Here is a 22808-nt window from a genome sequence, read left to right as displayed (position 1 = left end):
GCTGAGGGCTCCTCTCAGCTGGGTCTGCTCTGGAGGCTGAACAGCCCGAGCCCCTCGTGCGAGAGATGCTCCAGTCCCTCCATCATGTCCTTCATCAACCCCCACGGGCCCATCCCAGGAGCTCCACGTCTCGCTGATCCCGAGGAGCCCAGAGCTGGACACAGCATCCAGCTGAGCCCCAGCAGGGCTGAGGAAAGGCCAGGAGCAGCTGCCATGTTCTACCACCGATGCTCCTCCTAACATAGCTCGGGATCCCACCGGCCTCTTGGCCCCTAATTCAGATCCAGCAGCTCATTAAATACTCAGTGTTTGCTCCAAGCGCTTCCAGGGTTGGGGTTTTCTTTCGTGAATTTGTTGTTTCCAATGTTGTTTCCATCCCATGGGATGAGAGGGGCAGGATCCCCCTCCCGGGCCTGCAGCCTCCTGAGGGGCGAGTGGGCGGGGCAAACAGGACCTAGTGGGCGTGGCTTTGCTGAAGAGGCGTGAGGGGGCGGGCTCGGGGCGTGATCAGACTTGAGGGGCGTGGTCTGAGCTGGATGGGCGGGGCTGGAGAGCAGCCGTGAGATCGTGAAAAAGGCGCGGCCAGAGAGGGGCAGGGGCGGGGTCAGGGGGCGTGTCCAGACACTTGGAGGCGTGTCCAAGGTGATTGGGGCGCGGCTGGAGAGCGGCGAGGGCCCTTCCGGGGGCGTGGCCAGACGGAGGCGTGCCCCGGACGGAGTGGGCGGGGCTGGAGAGAGGCACAGCGGATCGCGTTGGCCCGGGGGCGTGGCCGGTCTCTGGGGGCGTGGCCGGTCTCTTGGGGCGTGGCCATTCCGGGGGCGTGGCCGAGCCCTCAGCTGACCGGCCGCCATTTTGTCGGTGCCGGATCCCCAGCGCCGCCTGGAGCTGTGCCCGCGGCCGGGGTCGCCCGTGCCCGCCCGTCCGCCAGGGCAGCTCCGCCCGTGCCCTCCCGCTCCCCTCGGCATGTGAGCGCCCCGGCACCGCTGCTCTCACCCGGCTCGAGCGGCAGTAGCACCGCGGCGGCCCCCCCGGCCGGGCCCGGCCCCTCAGCCCGGCGCAGGCCCCGCCGCCGCCGCCGCCATGGCGCTGAAGATGGTGAAGGGCAGCATCGACCGTATGTTTGACAAGAACCTGCAGGACCTGGTGCGCGGCATCCGCAATCACAAGGAGGATGAGGTGAGGGGAGCCTTCCCCGCGCTCCGGCCCGGGGATGTCACCGCCGGGGCCGGGGCTGGGAAGGGAATGTTGGTTTGGGAAGGGGGAAGCGGAGTCAGAACGAGGATGGTGACGCTGGGGTGTGGGGCAGGAGGGACAGGCTGGGTGAGAGCAGGAGAGTTAATAAGGGAGGGTCGTGCTTGGTGCTTACCTTTCCATTCAGTGTCTTGTGGTGTTGCGAGCTGTGATGTGCATATGGAGATATATATAAATATATCTATACACGCAAATGTATACGTGATTATTACAGAGGAATAATATTGAGGAATTCCTTCCTCTCCAGCTCTTCAGTCACGTGCTGTAGTCAGCCAGGTATTCTTCACCCTGAAGCTGTTATACAGAAGTAAGCTCCTAATTCAGCTTTCAGACCCTTCATGTTTAGTATCTCCTGACTAAAACGTCCTTCTCTCAGAGCTTTTCCAGGCAGCAATCAGTTCTCCGTGCTGGCCTGTTATCCACTCTTGTGTGAGAAGCACGTGATCAGGAAATTAGTATAGGTGAAATAATTAGTCATCAAGAACGTGTTATGTGAGACTCCACAGTGAAGTGTCACACGGTAATTGAGAAGTAACGGGCCCCAATGTCATTTATGTTCATCTTCAAGTAACTCCTGAAGCCTGAGAAGCGTTGCTGATGTTGGTCTAGCAGCTGGGCTGTGCTGGTTTGTTGGGGGGTGGCTGTGGAATCAGTATCAGCTATCAAAAGCTGCAAAGTTGTAAACATGTAACTAAATGGAGAACTTTACTGGGGAAACTGATCTGACTTGCTGCTGCTATTGAACTGAAACAGAAAATACAACTTCCAAAAATCTCTGTGAAGCCCCTTGTGCACAGGACACGGGGTTGTTTGGTAGTGGGCATACCTGGGAAATTTCTGGTTTTAACAGAATAGGCTGAGTTGGAAGGGAACCACCAGGATGGTTGAATCCAACTTATTTCAGCATATGTTAAATTTATGGTATTGGTTTGGTGGCAGAGGAAGGCAGGGCTGCTGTTCAGTGCCCTGAGAAATGTAGGAAACACCATGAAATAGCAACAGCAAATTTGTATGGAATTCATGAGCTTAGTGTGTTCTGGTGAGCAGTATTCTTATGGAGCCCCTCCAATGTGTTGTGCTGCTTTTAGTAAATCTGCTTTATTCCTTTGTGCATAGGACAGAAAGTGTTTCATCAGCTGTCAAAGCCCTGAGGATCCCTCTGGTGAAGGTCCAGGCCTTTGTGGCACCAGTTCTTTGAGAAGAATTGAATGTTCTTTCTAAAATTTTGTGACAAGCAGCTTCATAAAGATAATTAAGAACCACACAGAGTTTGTTCTGATCTGTGACAGGAAATGGTTAAAATACATTGGCTTTGGTGCCCTGTGGAGTTAGGAAAAAACACTCCTTGGATAATTTTGTAGGGTTCTGTGCACTTGTAGGAAGCTGTTTCTGGGGTTTGTGCACTCTGGGATTCAGTGAAGTCAGAGCAAGGTGTTGTCTCAGAACAGCTGGGTGTGATTTGCATAAAGTGATTTTAAACTCTTCTCTTTGGAGTACAAATGGTGAGATTTGGAAATAGATAACTACAGGGATAATTCCTTTTTATACCCTCACGAGCACAGCAAAAATTACAACCCAAACCAGGATGTGTTCAGCTGATTAAGACACTGCTCTGGTAAAACCTGTGTGTTTGGGAATCCTTCAGACATTTATCTCAATTCCAGAGCGTGTCTGACTGTGCCTTTTCCTGGCTCAGCTGGGGAGAGCTGTAAAGCTGCTGTTGAGCTTTTGGGTGTGGATTCAGAGCTTCCCAGGCAGTGGCCAGGGACATTGGCTAATTTTCAGGTGATGTTACAAAATCAGAATGCTGTTTTAGAGGAACTAGCTGCAAAAATTCTTCCTCTTTTCCCTACAGTGTTTCCATTGCTCATTGTATTTGTTGAATGTTGCTCCAGTGCTGTAGTTCCACCAACGTTTGTGTGTCTCAAGATAAGTGTCTGTGCCTCAGACAGACACTCTATCCTGTTCAGAAAAGCAAATTTGTTTAAAACAAACAGTGTGCTTTAGTGGGGAGGATATTGGCTGTTGGTCTTGGCTCAACAGGAGTTTCTCCAGGAAGAGTTGTCTCTGGGAAGGAGCTCCTGTGGTTGTTAAGTAGCAATGATATGAGGAGAAATGAAGGCAAGATTGTTGTTTGGACTTGTGATTTACTTGTGCTTTTTACAGGAGGTTGGTTTATTTCTATGTCTTGGGTTTTGTGTTTTGGAATTTAATCACATGGAAAAATCTGCAATCACTTATTCCCTCATGTCTCCTGGTAGATCTGAGATGGAAACTTTTATTCCTTTCCACTTCTTAGCAGGTACCCCATGAGCACATTTGGTATTTCACAGCCCATGGAGGTTTCAGTTCACAGTGGGTTTCTCACTGCAGCTCTTTGACAGCCCCGCTGTCTTCTTGCTTGGTGGCTTTGTGTTCTTCCTCTGTTGCTGTGAGCCTCAATCTCACACCCCAGGGTGTGTCCTGAGGTCAGGGCAGGCCACATCCCTTCATTGATGAGTTTTGTGCTGCTCAGCTCATTAGAGGAGCTGGGAGTGCTGCAGGCTGCCTGGCCCTGGAGCTCCCAGCCCCTCTGAGCACGTTAACTCCCTGTCAGAGGCATTTCCATTGTGTGACCCGTTTATTTTGAGCTTAAACCCTGGAACTGAAGGGATGGATGCCCCTGAGGGTGTGAGGCAGGAGAGGGGAGGGGGTTAACCAGGAGAGGGGAGGGGGTTAACCAGGAGAGGGGAGGGGGTTAACCCAGGAGAGGGGAGGGGGTTAACCTGGAGAGGGGAGGGGTTAACCAGGAGAGGGGAGGGGGTTAACCCAGGAGAGGGGAGGGGGTTAACCCAGGAGAGGGGAGGGGGTTAACCCAGGAGAGGGGAGGTGGTTAACCAGGAGAGGGGAGGGGGTTAACCAGGAGAGGGGAGGGGTTAACCAGGAGAGGGGAGGGGGTTAACCTGGAGAGGGGAGGTGGTTAACCCAGGAGAGGGGAGGGGGTTAACCTGGAGAGGGGAGGGGGTTAACCAGGAGAGGGGAGGGGTTAACGCAGTCCCTGCTCTGTGCCCCCTCCTGTGCCCATTTCTGCTGTTCTGGGGAGCGCTGGAGCTGCTGCTCCGCTGCAGGGTCAGTGCTGCGTGCAGGGATGAGGTGGCAGAGCAGCTGAGCTCCCTCCCAGCTCTGACACGTTGTGTTTACTTTCCACCAGATGCTTTCGTTCCTGTGCTGTTTCCCAGTGCTGGTTCAAAGCCAGGCTTGATCCTACTGTGCTTTCCTGCCTTTTCGCTTCCAATACCTCATTCTCTCCCTTTCTTTTGGAAAAGGGATGCTTTTGCTAATGGAAGTGGTGTTTTTCAGCAGTTATTAGGTGGTTTTGTATTCCATGAAATAACTTCTCCTGCTTTGTGCCTACTGCTTCAGGATCTGCTCCACAGCATGTTCAGGAGAGGACTGCCTTGTACCATAGGCTGTTAAATATACTGGATTTTTGCCAAGATAATCCAAACTGATAAATTATATCTGTTCTCCTAAACGTGTAACAAGGGACAGGATATTTCTTTGATGCTCTTTGGCCCTTGCACAGTGTTTTTCATTCACAGTTAAAAGTTTGTTTTTCCCAACAAGGAAGCTCCTGTCAAATGCTGATGTGAGATGTTCCTTTAGAAAACTGAAATTATTAAGTAACAGCAACAGGTATTAATGAGTGTGCTTAGCTCATTCAGACAGTAGCCCTCTATTTCAGGTGGCTTTGATTTACTGCAGGACACTTAAGGAGAGAGAAGGGATTTCAAGAAGTCCTGTACTAAATATCTGTGCACTTCTCTTATAACATGAGAAGATTGTCCCCCTCTTTTCTCAGAAAATCTGCTGTGTGTGCCTTCATGGTTTTGGTAATTGATGCTTTCAGAAAAAATCATATTGAAAAATTCACCTTTTCCTGTCTCTGGTGTTGGGTGATAAGTATCTCATTGCTGGTTTACTCTTAAACTGTTTCAGAAGAGTGAAAGGAGCTCTCAGTGCTGCTGGTTGGGAAAGAACTTCAGTTACTGATATAATGCTGAATGGGAGCAGCATTGTGTGTGTCATGCTGTGAAATTTCTGATTTACTGTCAGCCCAGGCTTCCCAACCTGCCAGTGGCTTTGCTGCTTACTGAGTGTTACCTGAGGACAGGGCACTTGTATTGTTAAAAAAGCTTTTTCCTCTAAATAAAGGACTGCTGTGTTCCACTGCTGATTTCCAGCTTCTTCTGACACATTTTCAGATGAAATGATGTGGGGAGTTTTGAGGAATCTTTTCACATCCCAAAACTCTTCTGGGCTCAGAAGAAGGCTGAAGGCCTCCTCGTGCTGTGGCTTCTGACAGCCTGGCCTCAGCCCCTGGTGCAGTGTTGGTATTTGATGGTCAAGGACGTGGGATGGAACATAATCAGGGAGTTTTGAGGAATGCTGAGCAGCTTGTTGGTGCCTGACAGAGCAGCCCAACTGCTGGGCACTGCAGTTCATTGATGACAGACAGCTCTTTCAGGCACTGCTGCTCCATCACTTGCTGTGTGTCACATACGTGTTGGTGTCTTTGAAGGCAGCTCATTATTCCACCCACTCCCAAGTGCATCTCCAGTTGCTATTGTTAATTCTGCGTGTGTGAATCACTGCAAAAGACCAAGTCGGAAGTAGAAACAATACACAAAGAGGGTTGGATGAGGACCTCACACCACTTGGTGAGAAACCAGTCTGGGGCTGGCCTGCAGGGCCCAGTGTGGGTGCCCTGCCTTACCTGCTGTGTCACGGGCACAGAGGGCCTGGGGCATGGCACACGAGCCAAGATGTGGGCAATGTTCTCCTGTGATTACTGCAGGAGCAGCTGAGGCTTTGCATTAGTGCTGCCTTTCATTAGCTTCTTGCTTTCTCCTGTATTAAATATTACTTAATTGACTGTGGCATAAGTGGGGATAATAGCTTTGTTCCCAGTCCTGAGCATTTATAGCTGCCTCTGCTGAGGTTTGAAATGCTCCAGACAGATCTGTGCTGGCACATGTGGAAGTGAATATTGTGCCCAGGCAGGGCCAGGGGAGAGGAAGAACTGGTACCTAAGAAATGGAGTGACCATCCACTGTTCCTTTACTGAGGCCAGGGAAAAACAGCCAGAGAAATCAAAGTGAAATATGGATACAGATTACATTTCTGCACTGTGATCAACTGCACAGAGTTGTTTATTTGGTGCTTTTTGTTGCAGATCTTTGTCCTGCTGCTGAGTGCAGAAAATGGGTTTTTTTGTGGTTTCTTGCCATCATTGTCTATGAAAGTGACTGCAAACCTCTTCCTCCACAGTGTGGGTTAGTGATGGCGTTTGTGTACAGACAGCACCTTTAGGTTTTTCACTTGGAAGTGTTCTTGGGAGAACATCCTGTTCCTGTGCCCTGTGAAGGGCAGCGTTACATGGCAGGCTCCAGAAAGAACCAAGTCATGGGACTGGTTACAAGGCAGCATTTGTGTTCCTTGGGTTATTAAAAACTGCTGATCATTCACACTGAGAAATTGAAATGCTTCATTATCTAAGGGGGGTCTGCTAAAATCCAGGTGTCAGGAAGCATAAAAATATTTGAATAGCGTAAAAGCTGCAGAAAATAACATTGTTGGTGGTAGCTCAGAAAGGTGATTGAGGTGGTTTATTTGGTTTGGGTTTTTTTTTATAAGAAGCAAATTTTCGAAGTAACTGAAATAAGTGAGCCCTGTTGGATCCTGAGTGTAACTGGATATTAGAAATGTTTGGTTCCCCCATCAGTCACTGCCCAGCAGGCTGAGCAGTTTGTAAACCTCATAGCTGAGTGCTGGTTTTTGAATTAGCTGTTTCTTTTTTGTTGTTATTTCCATCATGACAAGTTCTGCTGAGAAATCCCCGTGTTGGAAGCTGTATAAATGGAGGGAGGTGTCAATGTGGGAATGCTGAAACTTTCTTCTGGTTGGCTCAATCTATGGCAAAGCTGTATAAAATATATTGCCTCAAGTGTTAATCAGCTTCAGCCTTGAGTGGATGTTTGTTTAGTGTGAGTGGTGTGATTGTACAGCAGGGAGGAGGTGAACAAACTTACTTTAATTATACAAATATTTGTGCTGAATTGAAGAAGTCAGGAATGGCCATGAACCATCCCTTTCATTGTCCTCCTTACCTTTCCATAACTGCACAGTGCTCACAGCTGTGCATGAATCAGTGTTGGAGCTTTGTAGTACTTTGTGTTACATTTTTATTTGGTATTAATACGTCACTAAGCATCTTTTTTTGGTTTCTGTCTGAACTACTTCAGTCATCTGAGTCTCAGCAACAATAGCTACTTTAGTTTCCCAGGAGGAAGCGCCTGCTTCCTCTGCATCCAGCAAAGCACGTGCTTTGATGAAGCCTGCCTTTATCAGAGCCTGAAAGTGCACAGAGATGTCTGCAACAACTGTAAAACTGTAAAAACACTTGCATAGCTTTTTACTCAGCGATGTGAAAATAAAACTTTGGGTACATCTTGTATTTGCAAGGATGAACACTTTTATCTGACACATCTCTCCAGGCTTAGAAGTTGTCTGCTCGGATATGGCTTAGACAGCACAGACCCCTGAGGATTGTTTAATTGCTGTGCAATTAAATTAACAAATACTGTGATCAGACTGGAGATGTGCTTATATGAAGTGACTGATCAGCCTGGAGATAATTAAGGGACATCTCTAGACCCTTGCTGCTGCTGCCTGCTTGCTGATTTACTGGTATTGGGACTTGCTGGTTGCCACTTCCCTGATTCCCAAGGTGCCAGCAGTGATCTTGGCCTTGCCCACTGGGAGGGGGCCAGGATGGCTCCTGCATCAGTGCCCTTCTGTGGGCATTTCAGTGTCAAATCCTGAATTGTCTCTGGGTAAACCACCAAAGAGGAGCTGTCCATGGGAGCCTGCCAGAACATCCCAGTGCTTGGAGTCACTTTGGACAAGCAGCTGCAGCTCTACAGCTTTTTCTTTCCTGCAACCCAATCTTTGTGTTCCAGCCCTGCTCAGAAGATCCTGTGTGTTTTTCTGTGGTGCCTTAAGGGGCTCTAGTGGCTGGTCTGGGGTTGGATATCTGCCCTGAAATTGGTGCATAGATAGCATTTCTCTGATTTTTTAGACTAAGGTTCAAAGGTTTTAACTGGCTTATGAGTCACTTTAGGATGGATGTGTGCATGGATCATTCCAGCTCTCAGTTGGTGTGTGTAACTTCAGCAAACATTAACAAAAGGAAAAACTGTAAACCTACTTTTGCATTCCTTCCTCTGTGCTGTTTGGCCAAGGAGTCTTGTGACCTCCCTGTGCTTGTAGCAGACAAGGGGGCAGTGGGTAATGCATCGTGTTTCTAATAAATAATCCAGAAGTCTGCTGCAAATGAACCAGCAGAACCTCGTGCCTCTGGTGTTGTCACTCAGAACATTGGGCTGGGACCTTAAGCCTTCCTCAGGATGAGCAAATAAATCCCTGGAAAGCTTCATGGACAAGACTAAGGCAGGTTAAAACATGTACAGCAGTGTTTATCAGCAGCTGGGTGCAAGATAAGCTTGGCTTTCTGAAAATGCCTTTCATGTTCCTGAGCCCTTTGCTGCAGCTGAGAGCCCTCAGCCCTGCTGGACTGAGGCTGTGCAAGGCCACCAGGATGAGCATTGTGCAGCTTCCCCCTCACTGCTGAGCCTCTGCTCTGTTCCCAGCTGCTTGCCATGGCTTTGGTGAAGTTTCTTGTGAGGAGCATGTGTGGGAGCACATGCCTTGGAATTCTTTCTGTCCAGCCATGGAGTAGCCTAAACAAAAGATGCTGTTGTTTATTTCAAATGGCTTTTTCTACAGTAGTTAAATAATACAGTATTTTTATGGGCATTAATGTGTAATGTGTTGATCTCTAATGCTGTGTCCAAGTCAGTAGAAAGCAGCACATTTTGCCTTTAATGCCCTTGTCTGTTACTTCAGTTGATTCATTCCATACTGTGCAGGTACTGCAAGCACCAGAGGTGTTCTCTGGCTGGTTCAGTGCTGTTTGACATCCAGTGCTGCATTTGGGGGTTTGAGAGACGCCTTACAAGTGATAAATATTTCCTCCCAGCCTTCCTTCCAGGGCAGCTGATCTGTGCTGTGAATGGGCTCTGCTGCCTGGAGCACGAACAGCTCTGAAAGTTCCTTCACCTCCTTAGGTGTTCTGGGTGTGAGTGCCTTTGGTGCTGAGCACGGTGGTTGTGTTGGGAACTTGCAGCAGTGGGCACCTCCCTCTCATGTGAGACCATCATGTGCTTGTGCTCAGTGTGATCTCATGGAGTTTGTCTCAAAGTCCTACCAAAAATTGATAAATCCCACAATGCTTAAAACAGAAGAAATGTTACATTTTGTGCTTATTTATTTTTATGTTCCAAGTATTCAAAACATTTCTGTTTCACCATGGTGTGGTTTCAGACATATCTGAAAATATCTTGTTCCATGTGGAACTGTTAATAAATAATTAACAGTTAATAAATAATTCTTAATAAATAATTCTTTCCTTAAAACACTGTATTTAACTCTGGAAGTGCCAGAGAAATAACAACAATGTTCACTGGCATTTTACTCTTTCATGTGGATGGAAGCACTTGGATGTTGCAGTGATAGGTTTGAATCTCAGATCAAGTGAATTTGGTTTGCTGGGCTGCAACCCAAAGTGGTATGAATGGGAGTTTGCCTCCTCTTGAGTTTAGAAGGTGGATTTGGTTGAGATGAAAATGAAAATACAGCTTCTTAAAGACTACAGGAAATGAGTAGTTTACATGATTAAACTTAATGTCAAGGTTCTGCAGTGATCTCCATCCCAATCATTGGTGTGTTCCTTCCTGCCAGGTAATCACAGCAAGTACAGCATGGAGAATCACATTTCCTAGGAATGTAATTGTTGTACAGATTAAGGACTTTCTTAAACTTCACATACTGCTTGCTTGAGAAAGAGAAGTGTTTTGTGAGCATCTCTGAAATTGTCAGCAAACCCCAAGTTCTGTCTTGTCTTGGAATAAAGCTTTAGTGTTTTTCAAAGTTAAGTCAAAAACATGGCTGGGAAATGAAAACTCCTATAAAATGGCATTTTTGGCTTCTTACCATGACCCACTCTGCCCTTCCTCCTTCCATTTCAGAGAGACTGTGTATTTGATTCATGATGCCTTCTTTCTTATTTTAGCCACTCACATTCATTTAAATGCACATATTTTCTAGGTGAGATCTTGGAATTCTTGAGGAATTTGGACTTGTTTTAAAAAACAAAAAACTTGCATATTTTGTTAATGGCTATAAAACACTCCAGCATCTCATTGGTGACATACTTGGAGAAATGCAGCTGTGGCTGTGCTGTTCCCACAGCTCTGTTGGGTGCTCCCTGCTCACATCTGCAGGCTGCACTTGGGTTTTAGCTGGGCTGCTCCAGGCGTGTTCCTGTAATGCTCCTTGGCAGAGAGAGCAATTACCAGAGTGGTTGCTATAGCATTTCATTAAGGAGCCTTTCCACCGAGCCAGGGAAGGCTCCTTTCCCTCTTGGCAGCAATAAAAGAGCCTCACCTCCTTGTCTGCTGCTCCCAGAGCCTTCAGCTCTGCCCCTGCTCCCACTCTTCCTCCTGAGAGGGTTCCTGAGCGTGTCCTGGCCCCCTCAGAGCCATCAGGCTGGGCACACACAGGTCTGTGAGTGTTGGGGCTTAGAAATGCTCCTCAGTCCACTGGCCAGGATGTGTGAGCCATCAACACAAAACTGCAAATTGTACTGTCACAGGATTAGTGAGGAATTAATAGCTGAGAAATAAATTGATATTGTAATGAGTACTGGGAGCATAAATGAACTCTGGGCACTGCTGAGGCCCTGCCTTGAATCCTGGGGTTAGAGTTGGGCCCCTCATGATAAGAAAGACATTGAAGGGCTGGAGTGTGTCCAGAGCAGGATCTGGAGCACAAATATGATGAGGAGGAGCTGGGGAAGGCTCAGCTTGAAGAAAAGGAGGCTCAGGGGGGACCTTGTGGCTCTGCACAGCTCCTGACAGGAGGGGACAGCCAGGGGGATCAGGCTCTGCTCTCAGCAACAGGCACATGGCAGGAGGAAACTGCTTCAGGCTGTACCAGGTGAGGTTTAGATTGGATATTAGGAAAAATTGCTTCATAGAAGGGGTGGTCAGGCATTGGAAGGGGCTGCCCAGGGCAGTGGTGGAGTCACCATCCCTGGAAGTGTTCAAAAAACCGTGTGGATGTGGCATTTGGGGCATGTTTGAGTGATGGACATGGCAGTGCTGCACTAACAACTGCTGAACTTGTTGATCCTTGAGGGCTTTTCCAACCTCAGTGATTCTGTGATTCATGGGACCTCAAAAGCATTTAAGGAAAAACAGAGCTACTTATATCCTGGGAAAGATTTGGTTTTAATTACCACACTAGGAAATTCCTATATTAGAAGTATTTATGCAAAGACATAATCGGTGCTGGGCAAGATACCCAGATTTTTTTGCTGTGTCAGTATGTAAATGTTAAAGGTTTTTTTCTTCCAAGTATTTAGGCCTTGTTGAGTGACTAGAATTTTTTTCATTGCATTAGGGGGTTGTTCTCTCTTTTGCTGTGTGGTGTGACCCCACTGAGCAGCAGTGGGGGCTGTGGGTTTGGGTCAGTGCCCAGTGCTGTGCCCAGGCCAGGGTTCCACAGCCAGAGCCTCACTGAGGATCTGCTCCCACCTCCAGGTTCCCTCCCAGCTCTGTGGGTGTGAGATGTGGCAGCAGATCAGGCTGGGTGTGGTGCTTGCCTTTCAGATTTAGGATGGAGACTGCACAGATCAGATTTCCTCATATTGCTCATTCATGGCAGTGCCACTCCACAGGATTAACAAAAAGTTAATACCTGCTGATCCTGTAAAGCTTTCTATTTATAGTGCCTGTCATTCCTTGGAGTGTTTTGGGATTTGAAGTACAGCTGTTTCAGAAGGACTTCTTTCTGCTCTCTCTAATCCCCTTTTTCAGTTGCAGATCTGATGCTGAGTTCTGTAATGTGCTTTTCCAGAAGCTGAACTCACTGGTGGGCAGGGATTTACCTGTGGGACTTTGGGGCTGGTGACTCTGGAGCCTTGTTCAGCTGTGCCAGGCTGGGCACTACTGAACTTCCCTGTGCTCTGTTTTTTCCACCTCTCCTGCTCACACAGTTTGTGCTCAACTCTGAAGAGGTTGCCAGAAGATTAAGCTGATGTTTGAATAGTGTGGGGATAGATGCAGTGGGAAATGAGTGAGGCTTTTGCTTATGGATGTAAAGACTGAGAACTTGTCTGTGTGTCCTTCTGCCTTGAGAGCCATCACTGGCAACAAGATACACACATGAGGGATTCTGTGACACTGTTCCAGTGTGCTCTTCTGGGAGCATAAAATATTCAAGGCCAAGTACAATATATTTGTGGATCAGTTGCATGTTGTGTAAGTCACTCTTCCAGCATTTTTAATGAAGTATTTATTTTCTACCCTCAAAAGGGTTTTTTAGTTTATACTCAAGAGTTTAAACTTCCCATGTGAGTTGTCAGGACTTGAATCAGTCTCAGGTGAAGGTTTACAATCCCAAATCTGTTTCTGGGTAAAGTCACCTGGATACTGTGTTGTTAAGTGTTTGGGAGTGATGCTCTCTGCAGTTTTGGCAGATGTGATCCACTCACCTGTATCCAGGAGATCAGAAGGGATCTGTGTACAGGAAAGGGTTGTTTGGTGCTTACAGTGCCCTCCTTTAACATGAGAATTCCCACTGTAAGGATGGTATTTCTATCCAAACACAGGCACTTAGGAACAGCTTAAATTCCCTTAAATTCATTCATCTGTGTGCTGAGCGCCCCCAGCTGTGCCAGGCTGGCTCAGAGCAGAGGGGCTCCAGCCCTGGCAGCATCTCCGTGGCTCCTCTGGCCTGGCTGCAGCAGCCCCACGTCCTCCTGCTGCTGTTGCCCAGGGCTGGGGCAGCTCTGCAGGTGGGGTCTGACCTGAGCCCAGGGGCAGAGGGGCAGAATCCCCCCCTGCCCTGCTGCCCACGCTGGGGCTCAGCCCAGCACAGGGGGGGTTCTGGGGCAGCCTGAGCCCCTCACCCACCAACAGCCCAAGTCCTTCCCCCAGGGCTGATTTCCATCCATAGCACCAAACTTTTGTGACTTGCATTGTGTCACTCCAGGACTGTGACAGTGTTCACAGAGGTCTCAGGTTGAGGGAAGAGATGAAAATCTGAATCCATGTTTCAGAAGGCTTGATTTATTATTTTGTGATATATATTATATTAAAACTATACTAAAAGAATAGAAGAAAAGGTTTCATCAGAAGGCTGGCTAAGAATAGAATAAGAAAGAATGATAACAAAAGTTTGTCTCAACTCTCTGTCCGAGCCAGCTGACTGTGATTGGCCATTAATTACAAACAAGCCCATGAGGCCAATCCCAGATGCACCTGTTGCATTCCACAGCAGCAGATAATCATTGTTTACATTTTGTTCCTGAGGCCTCCCAGCTTCTCAAGAGGAAAAAATCCTAAGGAAAGGATTTTTCATTAAAAGCTGTCTGTGACACAGGACATTTATAAAAGACTAAAAAATGGTTGTATTAATACACAAAAATTAGTGTAAAGGGGAAAAATACTGATTAAAGTCAGGCCACTAGACACTTCTATGCTGAAAATATAATTTTGGAGGAAGGTGGTGGTATTCAGGCAGGGATTAGGTAATCCAGTTCTGACCTGGTTCCTCTGGCAGCTAGGAATGTGAAATACTCTGCTGCATGCATGGCTTTGAAAAGAGAGATTATTTCTTTGCATTTAAATTTTCATTATTCCTGTAGCAGATGCTTTCAGTACTAAAATAATAATTAATTGTGAACTGGAAGAATCTTTGGCTGAGCAAATTCTGTGAATAAAGTAAAATCTGTACAGATAATTTTAAATCACATGTTTGCCACATCCTTCCCACATGGACAGATGTGATTGCTTGGAAAGATGTGAAACACCAATATTTAAATGTAAACATTGTGACATTTGGCTCTTTGAATTGCTGAGGGATTCATAGTAATAACTGTTATTTATCAAAGTGTGTAAATGGCAAAAGGACTCGTGGAAGTTGAGAACCAGAGAGGGGGTTTGTGATTTTCCATGGGGGTTTCCATGGCTGGGGGGATTCAGAAAGCACCAGTGTCCCTTCCAAGGCTTATGTTGTGTCCCTGTGTTGTGGGTGTGCACCCACAGTGTCATCATTGGCAGCAGGTCCAAAAATGGGGTGTTTTCATCAGTCCCCTTTGATTTGTGGGCTGTTAGCAGTGTGTGACAGTTTGTCCTTGTCACCAATGAGCGGGTGTCCCTCTGCAGGCAGTGGTGAACTCTGGGTTTGTGCAGACCTCTGCCTACTCAGTCTCCATTGAACAACTTCATGTTTGCAGATTTTTGAATCTAGAGCTTTGGAGTGAGTGGTGGAATTGTGAGGGAGAGCAGAAGGGACAACCACCAAAGAAACATCTCATACTTTTGGTTTTGTAACAGAATTGTGGTGGTTTTTTTAATAAATAATTGTGTCAGAATTAAGTGCTTACTAAATTGTGTGTGTGATTGATATTTGTAAATGGAGTTCTGCTGCTTCTCCCCACCAACGTGCTGGAAATTTGAGAAACTGGTGGAGGAGCTGAAATTTTTGTTTGCTTTCCTCAGGCAAAATACATCTCTCAGTGCATCGATGAGATCAAGCAGGAGTTGAAGCAGGACAACATCGCAGTGAAGGCAAACGCAGTCTGCAAACTGACCTATGTAAGTGCCTGCTGGGCTCCCCTGGAACTGCAGCTGCATTTTGTTCTTTCCTGCTGATTTGGAGCCAGCCCTGCCTCTGGGTGCCTGCTCTGCCTCCCCTGCTCTAAGTGCAGCCTGTGGGGATGTCACTGCCCCAGCTCTGACGTCAGAGGCTGCAGTTCCTGCTCTGTGTGGTACAACTGGATTTAATTGTGATGGGGCAGGAAATGAGTCTCATTTAAAGCAAATAAGTTAAAAGAAATTGTTTTCAGCTGGATTGGTTCTTATGGTATAGTGACATGAGCACTTGAAACTGGGTTTGTTTCTCTTTGCTCAGTCCTTTGTTGACAAGGTGAAAACAGAAATTTTGGTAAAGATTTTTTTGTGGCTCTGTTATGGTTTTTATTAAAAGAAAATCAGGAAGAAACCCACTCACACCGGTGCTTATATAACTGCATATTATAGAATCACAGAATGATTTGGATTTGAAGAGACCTTAAAGCTCATCCTCCTGCCATGGCAGGGACACCTTCCACTGTCCCAGGGTGCTCCAACCCCCATCCAGCTTAACCTTGGGCACTGCCAGGGATCCAGGGGCAGCCACAGCTGCTTTGGACAGCCTGGAACTGATGCAAACTGTTGGAAAGTTGTGATGTCTTTCACTTATTGTGGGTGGTGCAGTGGTGAGTGGTACATTGCTCATAAACCTGTGATGCCTGCAGTATCATTTTCAGACTCCTGTTGCATCTTTGATTTTGGGACATGTCTTGACCTATTTCCTTGAGTCTCTTTATTTCAGAGGTTTATCTTGGCTTCTCTGCTCACAGTTACAGATGCTGGGCTATGACATCAGTTGGGCTGCTTTCAACATTATTGAAGTTATGAGTGCTTCCAAGTTTACATTCAAGGTGAGCTCTCTGTAAATGCAGCTGTCCTGGCCAAGCTGTCAGATACCCTTTGTGAAAAGCCAGGGTAATTTTATGTGAAAACCACCTGAGATTCTTAGTATCAGGCATTTTTTGTTCTCTAATAGCTTTATAATTTTTCTTGAGAGATTTGTTTTATGTTCTGTTGCAGACCTTTTTCACCAAACATGGTGGAATGTTGCTTCCTAAGAAATTATTCCCTAATGGGGCTTTATACCTGAAACTCAGGAGTCAACACAAACAAAATAATTGTAGTAGCCAATCCTACCTTATTTCTGCAGCTTTGTGGTCACTGAACTGTGGTGTAGCAAAATAGAGAAGGTGGAGGTGGTTTTATTATCCCTAAGACAGATAAATGATCAGAAGAACATTACTTGTCTGAACTTTCTCTTTTTTGATGTAAAGCCCCTTTTCTGGGGGGGGTTTTCATCACCTACTCATTCACCTTTTTAATATTGCTTATAAAACCTACTCATTCACCTTTTTAATATTGCTTATAAAGCCACCAGTTGTTTTCCACCTAAACATTGTCTAAATTGACTTTAAAACCAAACCTTGTTTTCCTCCTTGCCTTTCCCAGCGCATTGGTTACCTGGCTGCCTCCCAGTGCTTTCATGAAGGGACTGATGTCATTATGCTGACAACTAATCAGATCAGAAAGGTAAATGTTCAGTTCTTCATTTCTTCTTGCACTCTCACATCTGCACTGAGTATTTCTCCATGAGGAATACAGAAGTGTTGCAGTAGAATTCCTGATTTGCAGTTTCCTGATGTTCCACAAGCAGAGGGATTAATGAAACACTCAGGAGCTGTGCACATCCCTCCCTGTGCTGTCTCAAACCAGCTCTGTGTTTGTTCAGCACAGAGAATGGGGACAGAAATGACTTTACTGCTCTCTAGGCAGTGCTTCTAAGAATGTAACAGGCAGGAAAAGCATCCCCATTCCTGAAGTAAAATGAGCAGTGGCTCAGGAGTGACATGGCTCCAGAGCACTTCTACTTGTGAGGGATCTTTTTGTCTGTAATTCCACATCAGACTTTGTCTTCTCTGGCAGAATTGGGTGTAAAAATGGCGAGGAAAGTATGGAAAGTTTTGTTCTGTATCCATGTACCCACATGTGCATTCATTTTCATAGCGTTTGATCATTTGGAGTTATTGGTTTGCAGCATTGTTTTCCCATTCTTGAAGTTACAGATATTTTTTTAAGTGCTTAACTTTCATTTTTTAAGTATCACTGCTTTAAAACTTGACTGATCCAGGACAAGATCTGCCTACATTTTTACCATCTGAGGAACCAAAATGTGTTTTCCTTGCTTAAAAAAGAGCAGTGGGATGTTAGCCAGTATCTTCCTAAACAACTAGTGCTTTTCCCTTTATCTTTTGAACTATTCTGTGCTGAATGGGAATATCTATTGTCTTCATTATGGACTCTTTATTTTACTGAATTTCAGTCACTTACTGGCTACTTTCACTTTATGCTCAAGTTTTTACATAAAAGATAAAAATCTCTTCATGCCTTTTCATGTTTCATTGATCCAACAACTTGAGATTTGAAGGATTTATCAGTTCTAAAAATACACTAGAGCCAGGATGAATTGCAGTTTTTTGCTCCTTAAGAAGTAGATTGCATTATCCTTAAAGTAGACTCTTAATTTCTCACCACCTGCAGCAGGTTTTTAAATGAGATGTAAATGGCACAGAACCCCAAAGGCCTGACTATGTTTAGCTCTCCTGAAGCAGCTTCAGTATCCATGTGAATCTGGACTCTTAATTCAGCAGTCCATGTGGGAATGCTCTGTGCAGCTTCTTCATGTTTGTGTTTCCTGATACACAATTTATGGTCTGTACTTGAACTTACTCATAGATTAATTTTACTACGGGTGACTTAAGCTTAGGAAGACCTGAAAGAGTATGGAGGGCTGGGTAGGATGACTGCAAATAGATCCAAGAGAACTTGACCAATAAATGTGTTCCACACACAAATTGTGTCCTGTCTTTGTGGACTGGAAGTTGTGGTGCTGCCAGCAGCTCAGGAGAAAAATAATCTCATTTCTCTGCTAGATTAAGGTGGAACTCCACTCACCAAGAGTGCTTGTTCCCAGTGAAGTTGACATTTGGAATTGGACTTAGCAGGGTTAGTGTTTAATACCAGTTTTTTAGCACTTTAAATGTGTTTGTAATAAGTACTGAGTGTTTCAAAATGATTTCCATTCCCAAAACACCACCAAGGTATGATCACTCTGATCACTTTTATGTTGCAGTCATCCATCTCTTGTTTAATTATGGTTCTTTGTGCCCATTATTAAACCCCAGGCTGGCTGTAGTTTAGCAGGTGTTAGTAGTTGATAGGTAAATATTCCCATGAAGAAGCTCTGCTTCATTTATGTTGATTGAATAAAATTATTCTGAGGAAGTTGTTTCTTGACATTCTGTGTGATCTTAAATTTTTGAGCGTGTTTCTCTTTTTTCAGGATCTGAGTAGCCCTAACCAGTATGATACTGGAGTTGCACTGACTGGCTTGTCCTGTTTTGTTACTCCAGATCTTGCCAGGGACTTGGCAAATGACATCATGACATTGGTGAGTTCTTAAGGTTGAAATAACTTTACTTTATAATTACAGAATGTTAAGTTATTCAAATCTGGTAAATATCTTAAATTTAGAACTGATAAATTTAGAACGTGAAACCTGCTGCTTCGTTCTTGTGGGGTTCTGGGGAGCTTTTACAGATCTTAGTTAGGTCTAGAGGATCATTTTGAAATACATTCATTAGTTCTGGTGATAAACAACAATATTTTGCTCTTGCCTCAAAGCTGAGTTTTCAAAAAGCAGTTGAGTCTCCCAGCAAGAGCTTTGGTGACAGCAGTGTGAGCCCAGGAGCTCACAGATGAGCTCAGAGCCTGACTGCAGTTGTTTCCTTCCCAGATGTCTCACACAAAGCCTTACATCAGGAAGAAGGCAGTGTTAATCATGTACAAAGTTTTTTTGAAGTACCCCGAGTCCCTCCGTCCTGCATTTCCTCGCCTTAAAGAGAAACTTGAAGATCCAGATCCCGGTGAGTGAATTTTAGTGAATTCCTTCTGATCTCACATGTAGAGATCCATGTACTTGTGGAGCTGGTGGAGAAAAGAGTGCATGAAAAATGCTGTAATCATCTGTTGGGCACTGACTCCCCTGTCTCAGGGTAGGTGAGCATAGGAGAGTTTTGATGGGTGTTGCCATATTAAAAATACATTCTTTAAAATGTCCATTTCTTCAAACCCACAGCTACTGAAAGTATATCATTGGGTTAAACCTTAATGGACAAAGCAGCTTAAATTTTCCTAATTTGTTGTTGAACTTGGCTATTGAAAATATTTCAGTTGATTTCAGAGTTTGGGGTTCTGGTTTTGTTACTACTTGTGCCTTTTTAGCAAGCTGCAACTGTTGACTTGCAGTTAAAATTATTTAACATGCCTTAGTATATTTTTTATTTATTTGAGTGGGCTCCTCAGGACTTGTCAGTGCAGGTCAGCAGCAGCACAGGAAGTCTGCCATTGCTCAGTATCATATTCACATTTTTGCTCAGTCTTTAGGAGGTGCTGGTGCTCCCTCACTGCACCAAAACACTTGTTTTAGGAATTCTGTGTGTGGTGTGTATTTGATCTTCACTTGATTTGTATCTGCAATTACAGGGAGAAATTTAATTGCATTTCCCAACTGTTTTATTGTGGCCATGGAATATTTATCTTCCAGGGACAATGTTATTAAAGAAAGCAAAATCCCTCACCTGCAGAGAGAGGAAGAAATTGCCTGTTAAACTTCGTGAAGGATTGCTCTGTGCTGGGACACCCAGCCTATCTAGACTAAAACATTCCAAACTGACAACAACCCCTGTCAAGGGCTGAGCAATGAGAAGGGATGAACGTGTCCAGTCAGATTGCTTAAGGAATTATTTCTGTTTTGTATTTAAACATTTTCAAATAATACATATGTTATTGGGCTTGCAAGGGTCTTTCAGGGTGAGAGAGATAGACGAGAATCTTGACTCTATGATCAGAAAGCTGGATTTATTAATTTATGATATATGTTACATTATGACTATACTAAAAGGAATAGAGAGAGAAGTTCAGAAGCTGCTATGCTAAGAATTGAGTAGCAATCAATAAACAAGGGAGTTCTCTCTGATACTGTCTCAGAGAAAGCTTATCTTTGATTGGTTCTTAATTGTACATGAGCAACATGGACTAATTACAGGTGCACCTGTTACATTCCCCATCAGCAGACAACTATTGTTTACATTCTCTTTCTGGGGCCTCAGCTTCCCAGAAGAAGGAAAAATCCTAAAGAAAGGATTTTCCACAAAAGATGTCTGTGACATACATATCAGAGAAGTCAGGAGTGATTGGAAACTTTCTGCTGGCTGATTATTGATTGTGTTGTCTGTGTTCCACAGCCCAGGGCAGGGATGTGGCAGTGTGCTGTTTTTTCTCATGCTGGACCAAAGCAGATACCTGGCTTGCTGCTCTATTAGAAAATAGCCAGAATTAAATAAAACCCTTTCTCAGTTTTTGCATCCCTGTATTTACTGCCTCAGGCTTGGGAATGAGGCCAAACCATTGCACACACAGGTCTGAAACTTCAGCTGCTTTTGCTGTTGTGCACCTGAAACTTCAATTGCAGTGAAGACATTGATGAGATTTGTGCTTCTCCCTCCTGTTTTGCCCAGGTGTGCAGTCTGCTGCAGTAAATGTGATTTGTGAGCTGGCTCGACGCAATCCCAAGAATTATCTTTCCCTTGCTCCCCTCTTCTTCAAGCTGATGACGTCGTCAACCAATAATTGGGTTCTCATTAAAATTATAAAACTGGCAAGTATTCTGCTTCTTGTTTACAAGATTAAAGTTCTCATTAAATTACCTTGGGTGTGAAAATGGATTTCTTGCTGGGAGGCATAGTTACCATTCAATCTGAATTAAAAGAAACCAGGAATATCTTCTAATGTTTGAATGTAACCAAAGAGAAAATATGTTAATATAGCTTGGTTTAAATACAGTGAGCTGCAATTTACATAATGTTTTGAAGCTGTTGAAAAGCAGCTATTAACTGACTTTTCTTCTTATTGAATAGTTTGGTGCTCTTACTCCATTAGAACCAAGACTGGGAAAGAAACTGATTGAGCCCCTGACCAACCTCATCCACAGGTTTGTGTGACACATCCTGCTGGGGGAGGCCTGGTGGGTGGGTCAGTAGCTGGGGTGATAATACATTTTATCATTTTTTATTGACTTTTGGTATATTGGTTTCAAGTATCAAAAGATATTCTTAGATAAGGGTTATTTCTGGAAAACCTGAGTGGGGTAAAATACCTTAAAGGAAAATCTCTGGGTGTCTGACTGTCAGCATGAATTCCTTCAATGGATGGATGAAAATTGGAGCAATTTGCTTTCCTTTCACTGCATTTCAAGCCAGAGATGACTGTGAAGGATGTATAAAAAGGCTCAGCTGTGTATTTGCCTCTCCTATTTACCTCACACATTTGATTCCTGACTTTTGGGAGTGCCTTACCCACCAAAGCAGCATGACAAGGAATATATTAAAGCCCTTTCTCATGCATTTGGCAGCTCAGATGGGTTTTGAAAGAGGCTCTTACAATTTATATATTCTAAATGTAGATTAAATAAAGTTGAAGTTATTTCCTTGTCCCTTGTCTGTTGCTGGTTTGTGGTGGTGTAGTGGTTCTAATTCTGAACTGAAATCAGGAAATAGATGCCTTGGGGGGAACACATGGATTCTCCCTGATATGAAGAGGAAGTGTGATCTTATGCAGGAGTTGTTGAGTGACAGAGCAAGGTTTTAAGCAGAAATCTGTGTAGCCTTGAGAGCAGCTCTAGCCAGAGGATTTCTGTCCATCCTCATGTTCCTTTAAGGCAGGCTCAGAACAGACCAGCATCCAGGTATCTCCAGGGAGTTGTCAGCAGTAACAAATAGGTACAACCCGCCAGAAAAAGCAGGAGGATGGACAATCCCAGCTCCCACATCAGTAATTCTGAGTTGTGGGGACTGAATCCTCTTTGGCTTGGTCTCCATTCAGTCATTTTCTGTCTCATAATGAGTCACAGCACCCTGAGCTGTCCCACCAAGTGCCCAGGGAGCAGAAGTGTTGGTTTTGGCTCTCAGCATCCCAAGCTGACCCTCAGGGCATCTCTGTGCCACTGGAGCTGTGCTCCTTCCCTGTGCCCTGTGCTTGGAGCCTGCTCCTTTGGGGTCTGGCAGGTTCCTGGTTCCCTCTTGTACAGATCAGGCTTTGTAGGGACCTCTGCAATCTCAGAACTGCTCTGTCTGTGTTCAGCTGGCACAGGCAGCCTTGAATTGGAGTTTGGGGGAAATCAGGCACTGGGAATGGGTTGATGATTTCCAGGGATGGGAAGTGTGTTCCTGCACCCCAGTCCTCTGCTGCTGGGGCGTGACTCACTGGCTTGGAGAGAGACTTGAGCTTCTCCATCTGCCTTGTCATGAGTTTTTGACCTTGGGCAGAGGATTTAATTTGATTCTTGGACAAGATTGCTTCAGTATTGTGTGACTGGAGTTTGAGTAACCACTTCCTTCCTTATTCCTTGTGGCACAGTGCTCTTGGTGCTTTTCCAGGAAGATTTTTTTGAGCTTTTAAACATTTGTTCAAAAATTCCTCCCCTCAACAGTTTTAAAGTGAGAATCATTTCATCTGTTTGAAGGGATATGAAGCAGAATATTGACAATGTCTTGTGAAGTTCAAGGTGCTAACTAGCTCCAAGATAGTGCTGACAACTCTTCAAAATGTGCTGGTTTATTCCTTATTTAATATACCTGATTTCTGTTTCAGCACCTCAGCCATGTCTCTCCTATATGAATGTGTGAACACAGTAATAGCAGG

General features: G+C 45.1%; 1 protein-coding gene across 1 annotated transcript in view; it reads left to right on the top strand.

The window, feature by feature from the left end:
* The first annotated feature begins 989 nt into the window (after positions 1 to 989).
* AP3D1 (adaptor related protein complex 3 subunit delta 1) overlaps positions 990 to 22808 on the top strand; it is a 44827-nt gene continuing 23008 nt past the window's right edge. Inside the window, exons 1-9 of the mRNA XM_058821278.1 lie at positions 990 to 1176; positions 14919 to 15014; positions 15821 to 15901; positions 16500 to 16580; positions 18391 to 18498; positions 18844 to 18973; positions 20627 to 20766; positions 21026 to 21099; positions 22758 to 22807. Of these exons, the coding sequence (XP_058677261.1) occupies positions 1081 to 1176; positions 14919 to 15014; positions 15821 to 15901; positions 16500 to 16580; positions 18391 to 18498; positions 18844 to 18973; positions 20627 to 20766; positions 21026 to 21099; positions 22758 to 22807 (856 nt within the window). The 5' untranslated portion in view covers positions 990 to 1080. The remainder of the gene's footprint in view (positions 1177 to 14918; positions 15015 to 15820; positions 15902 to 16499; positions 16581 to 18390; positions 18499 to 18843; positions 18974 to 20626; positions 20767 to 21025; positions 21100 to 22757; position 22808) is intronic.

Source organism: Ammospiza caudacuta, chromosome 28 (assembly GCF_027887145.1).
Source record: "Ammospiza caudacuta isolate bAmmCau1 chromosome 28, bAmmCau1.pri, whole genome shotgun sequence".
Taxonomy (NCBI): domain Eukaryota; kingdom Metazoa; phylum Chordata; class Aves; order Passeriformes; family Passerellidae; genus Ammospiza; species Ammospiza caudacuta.
This window is presented reverse-complemented; position numbering and strand designations above follow the sequence as displayed.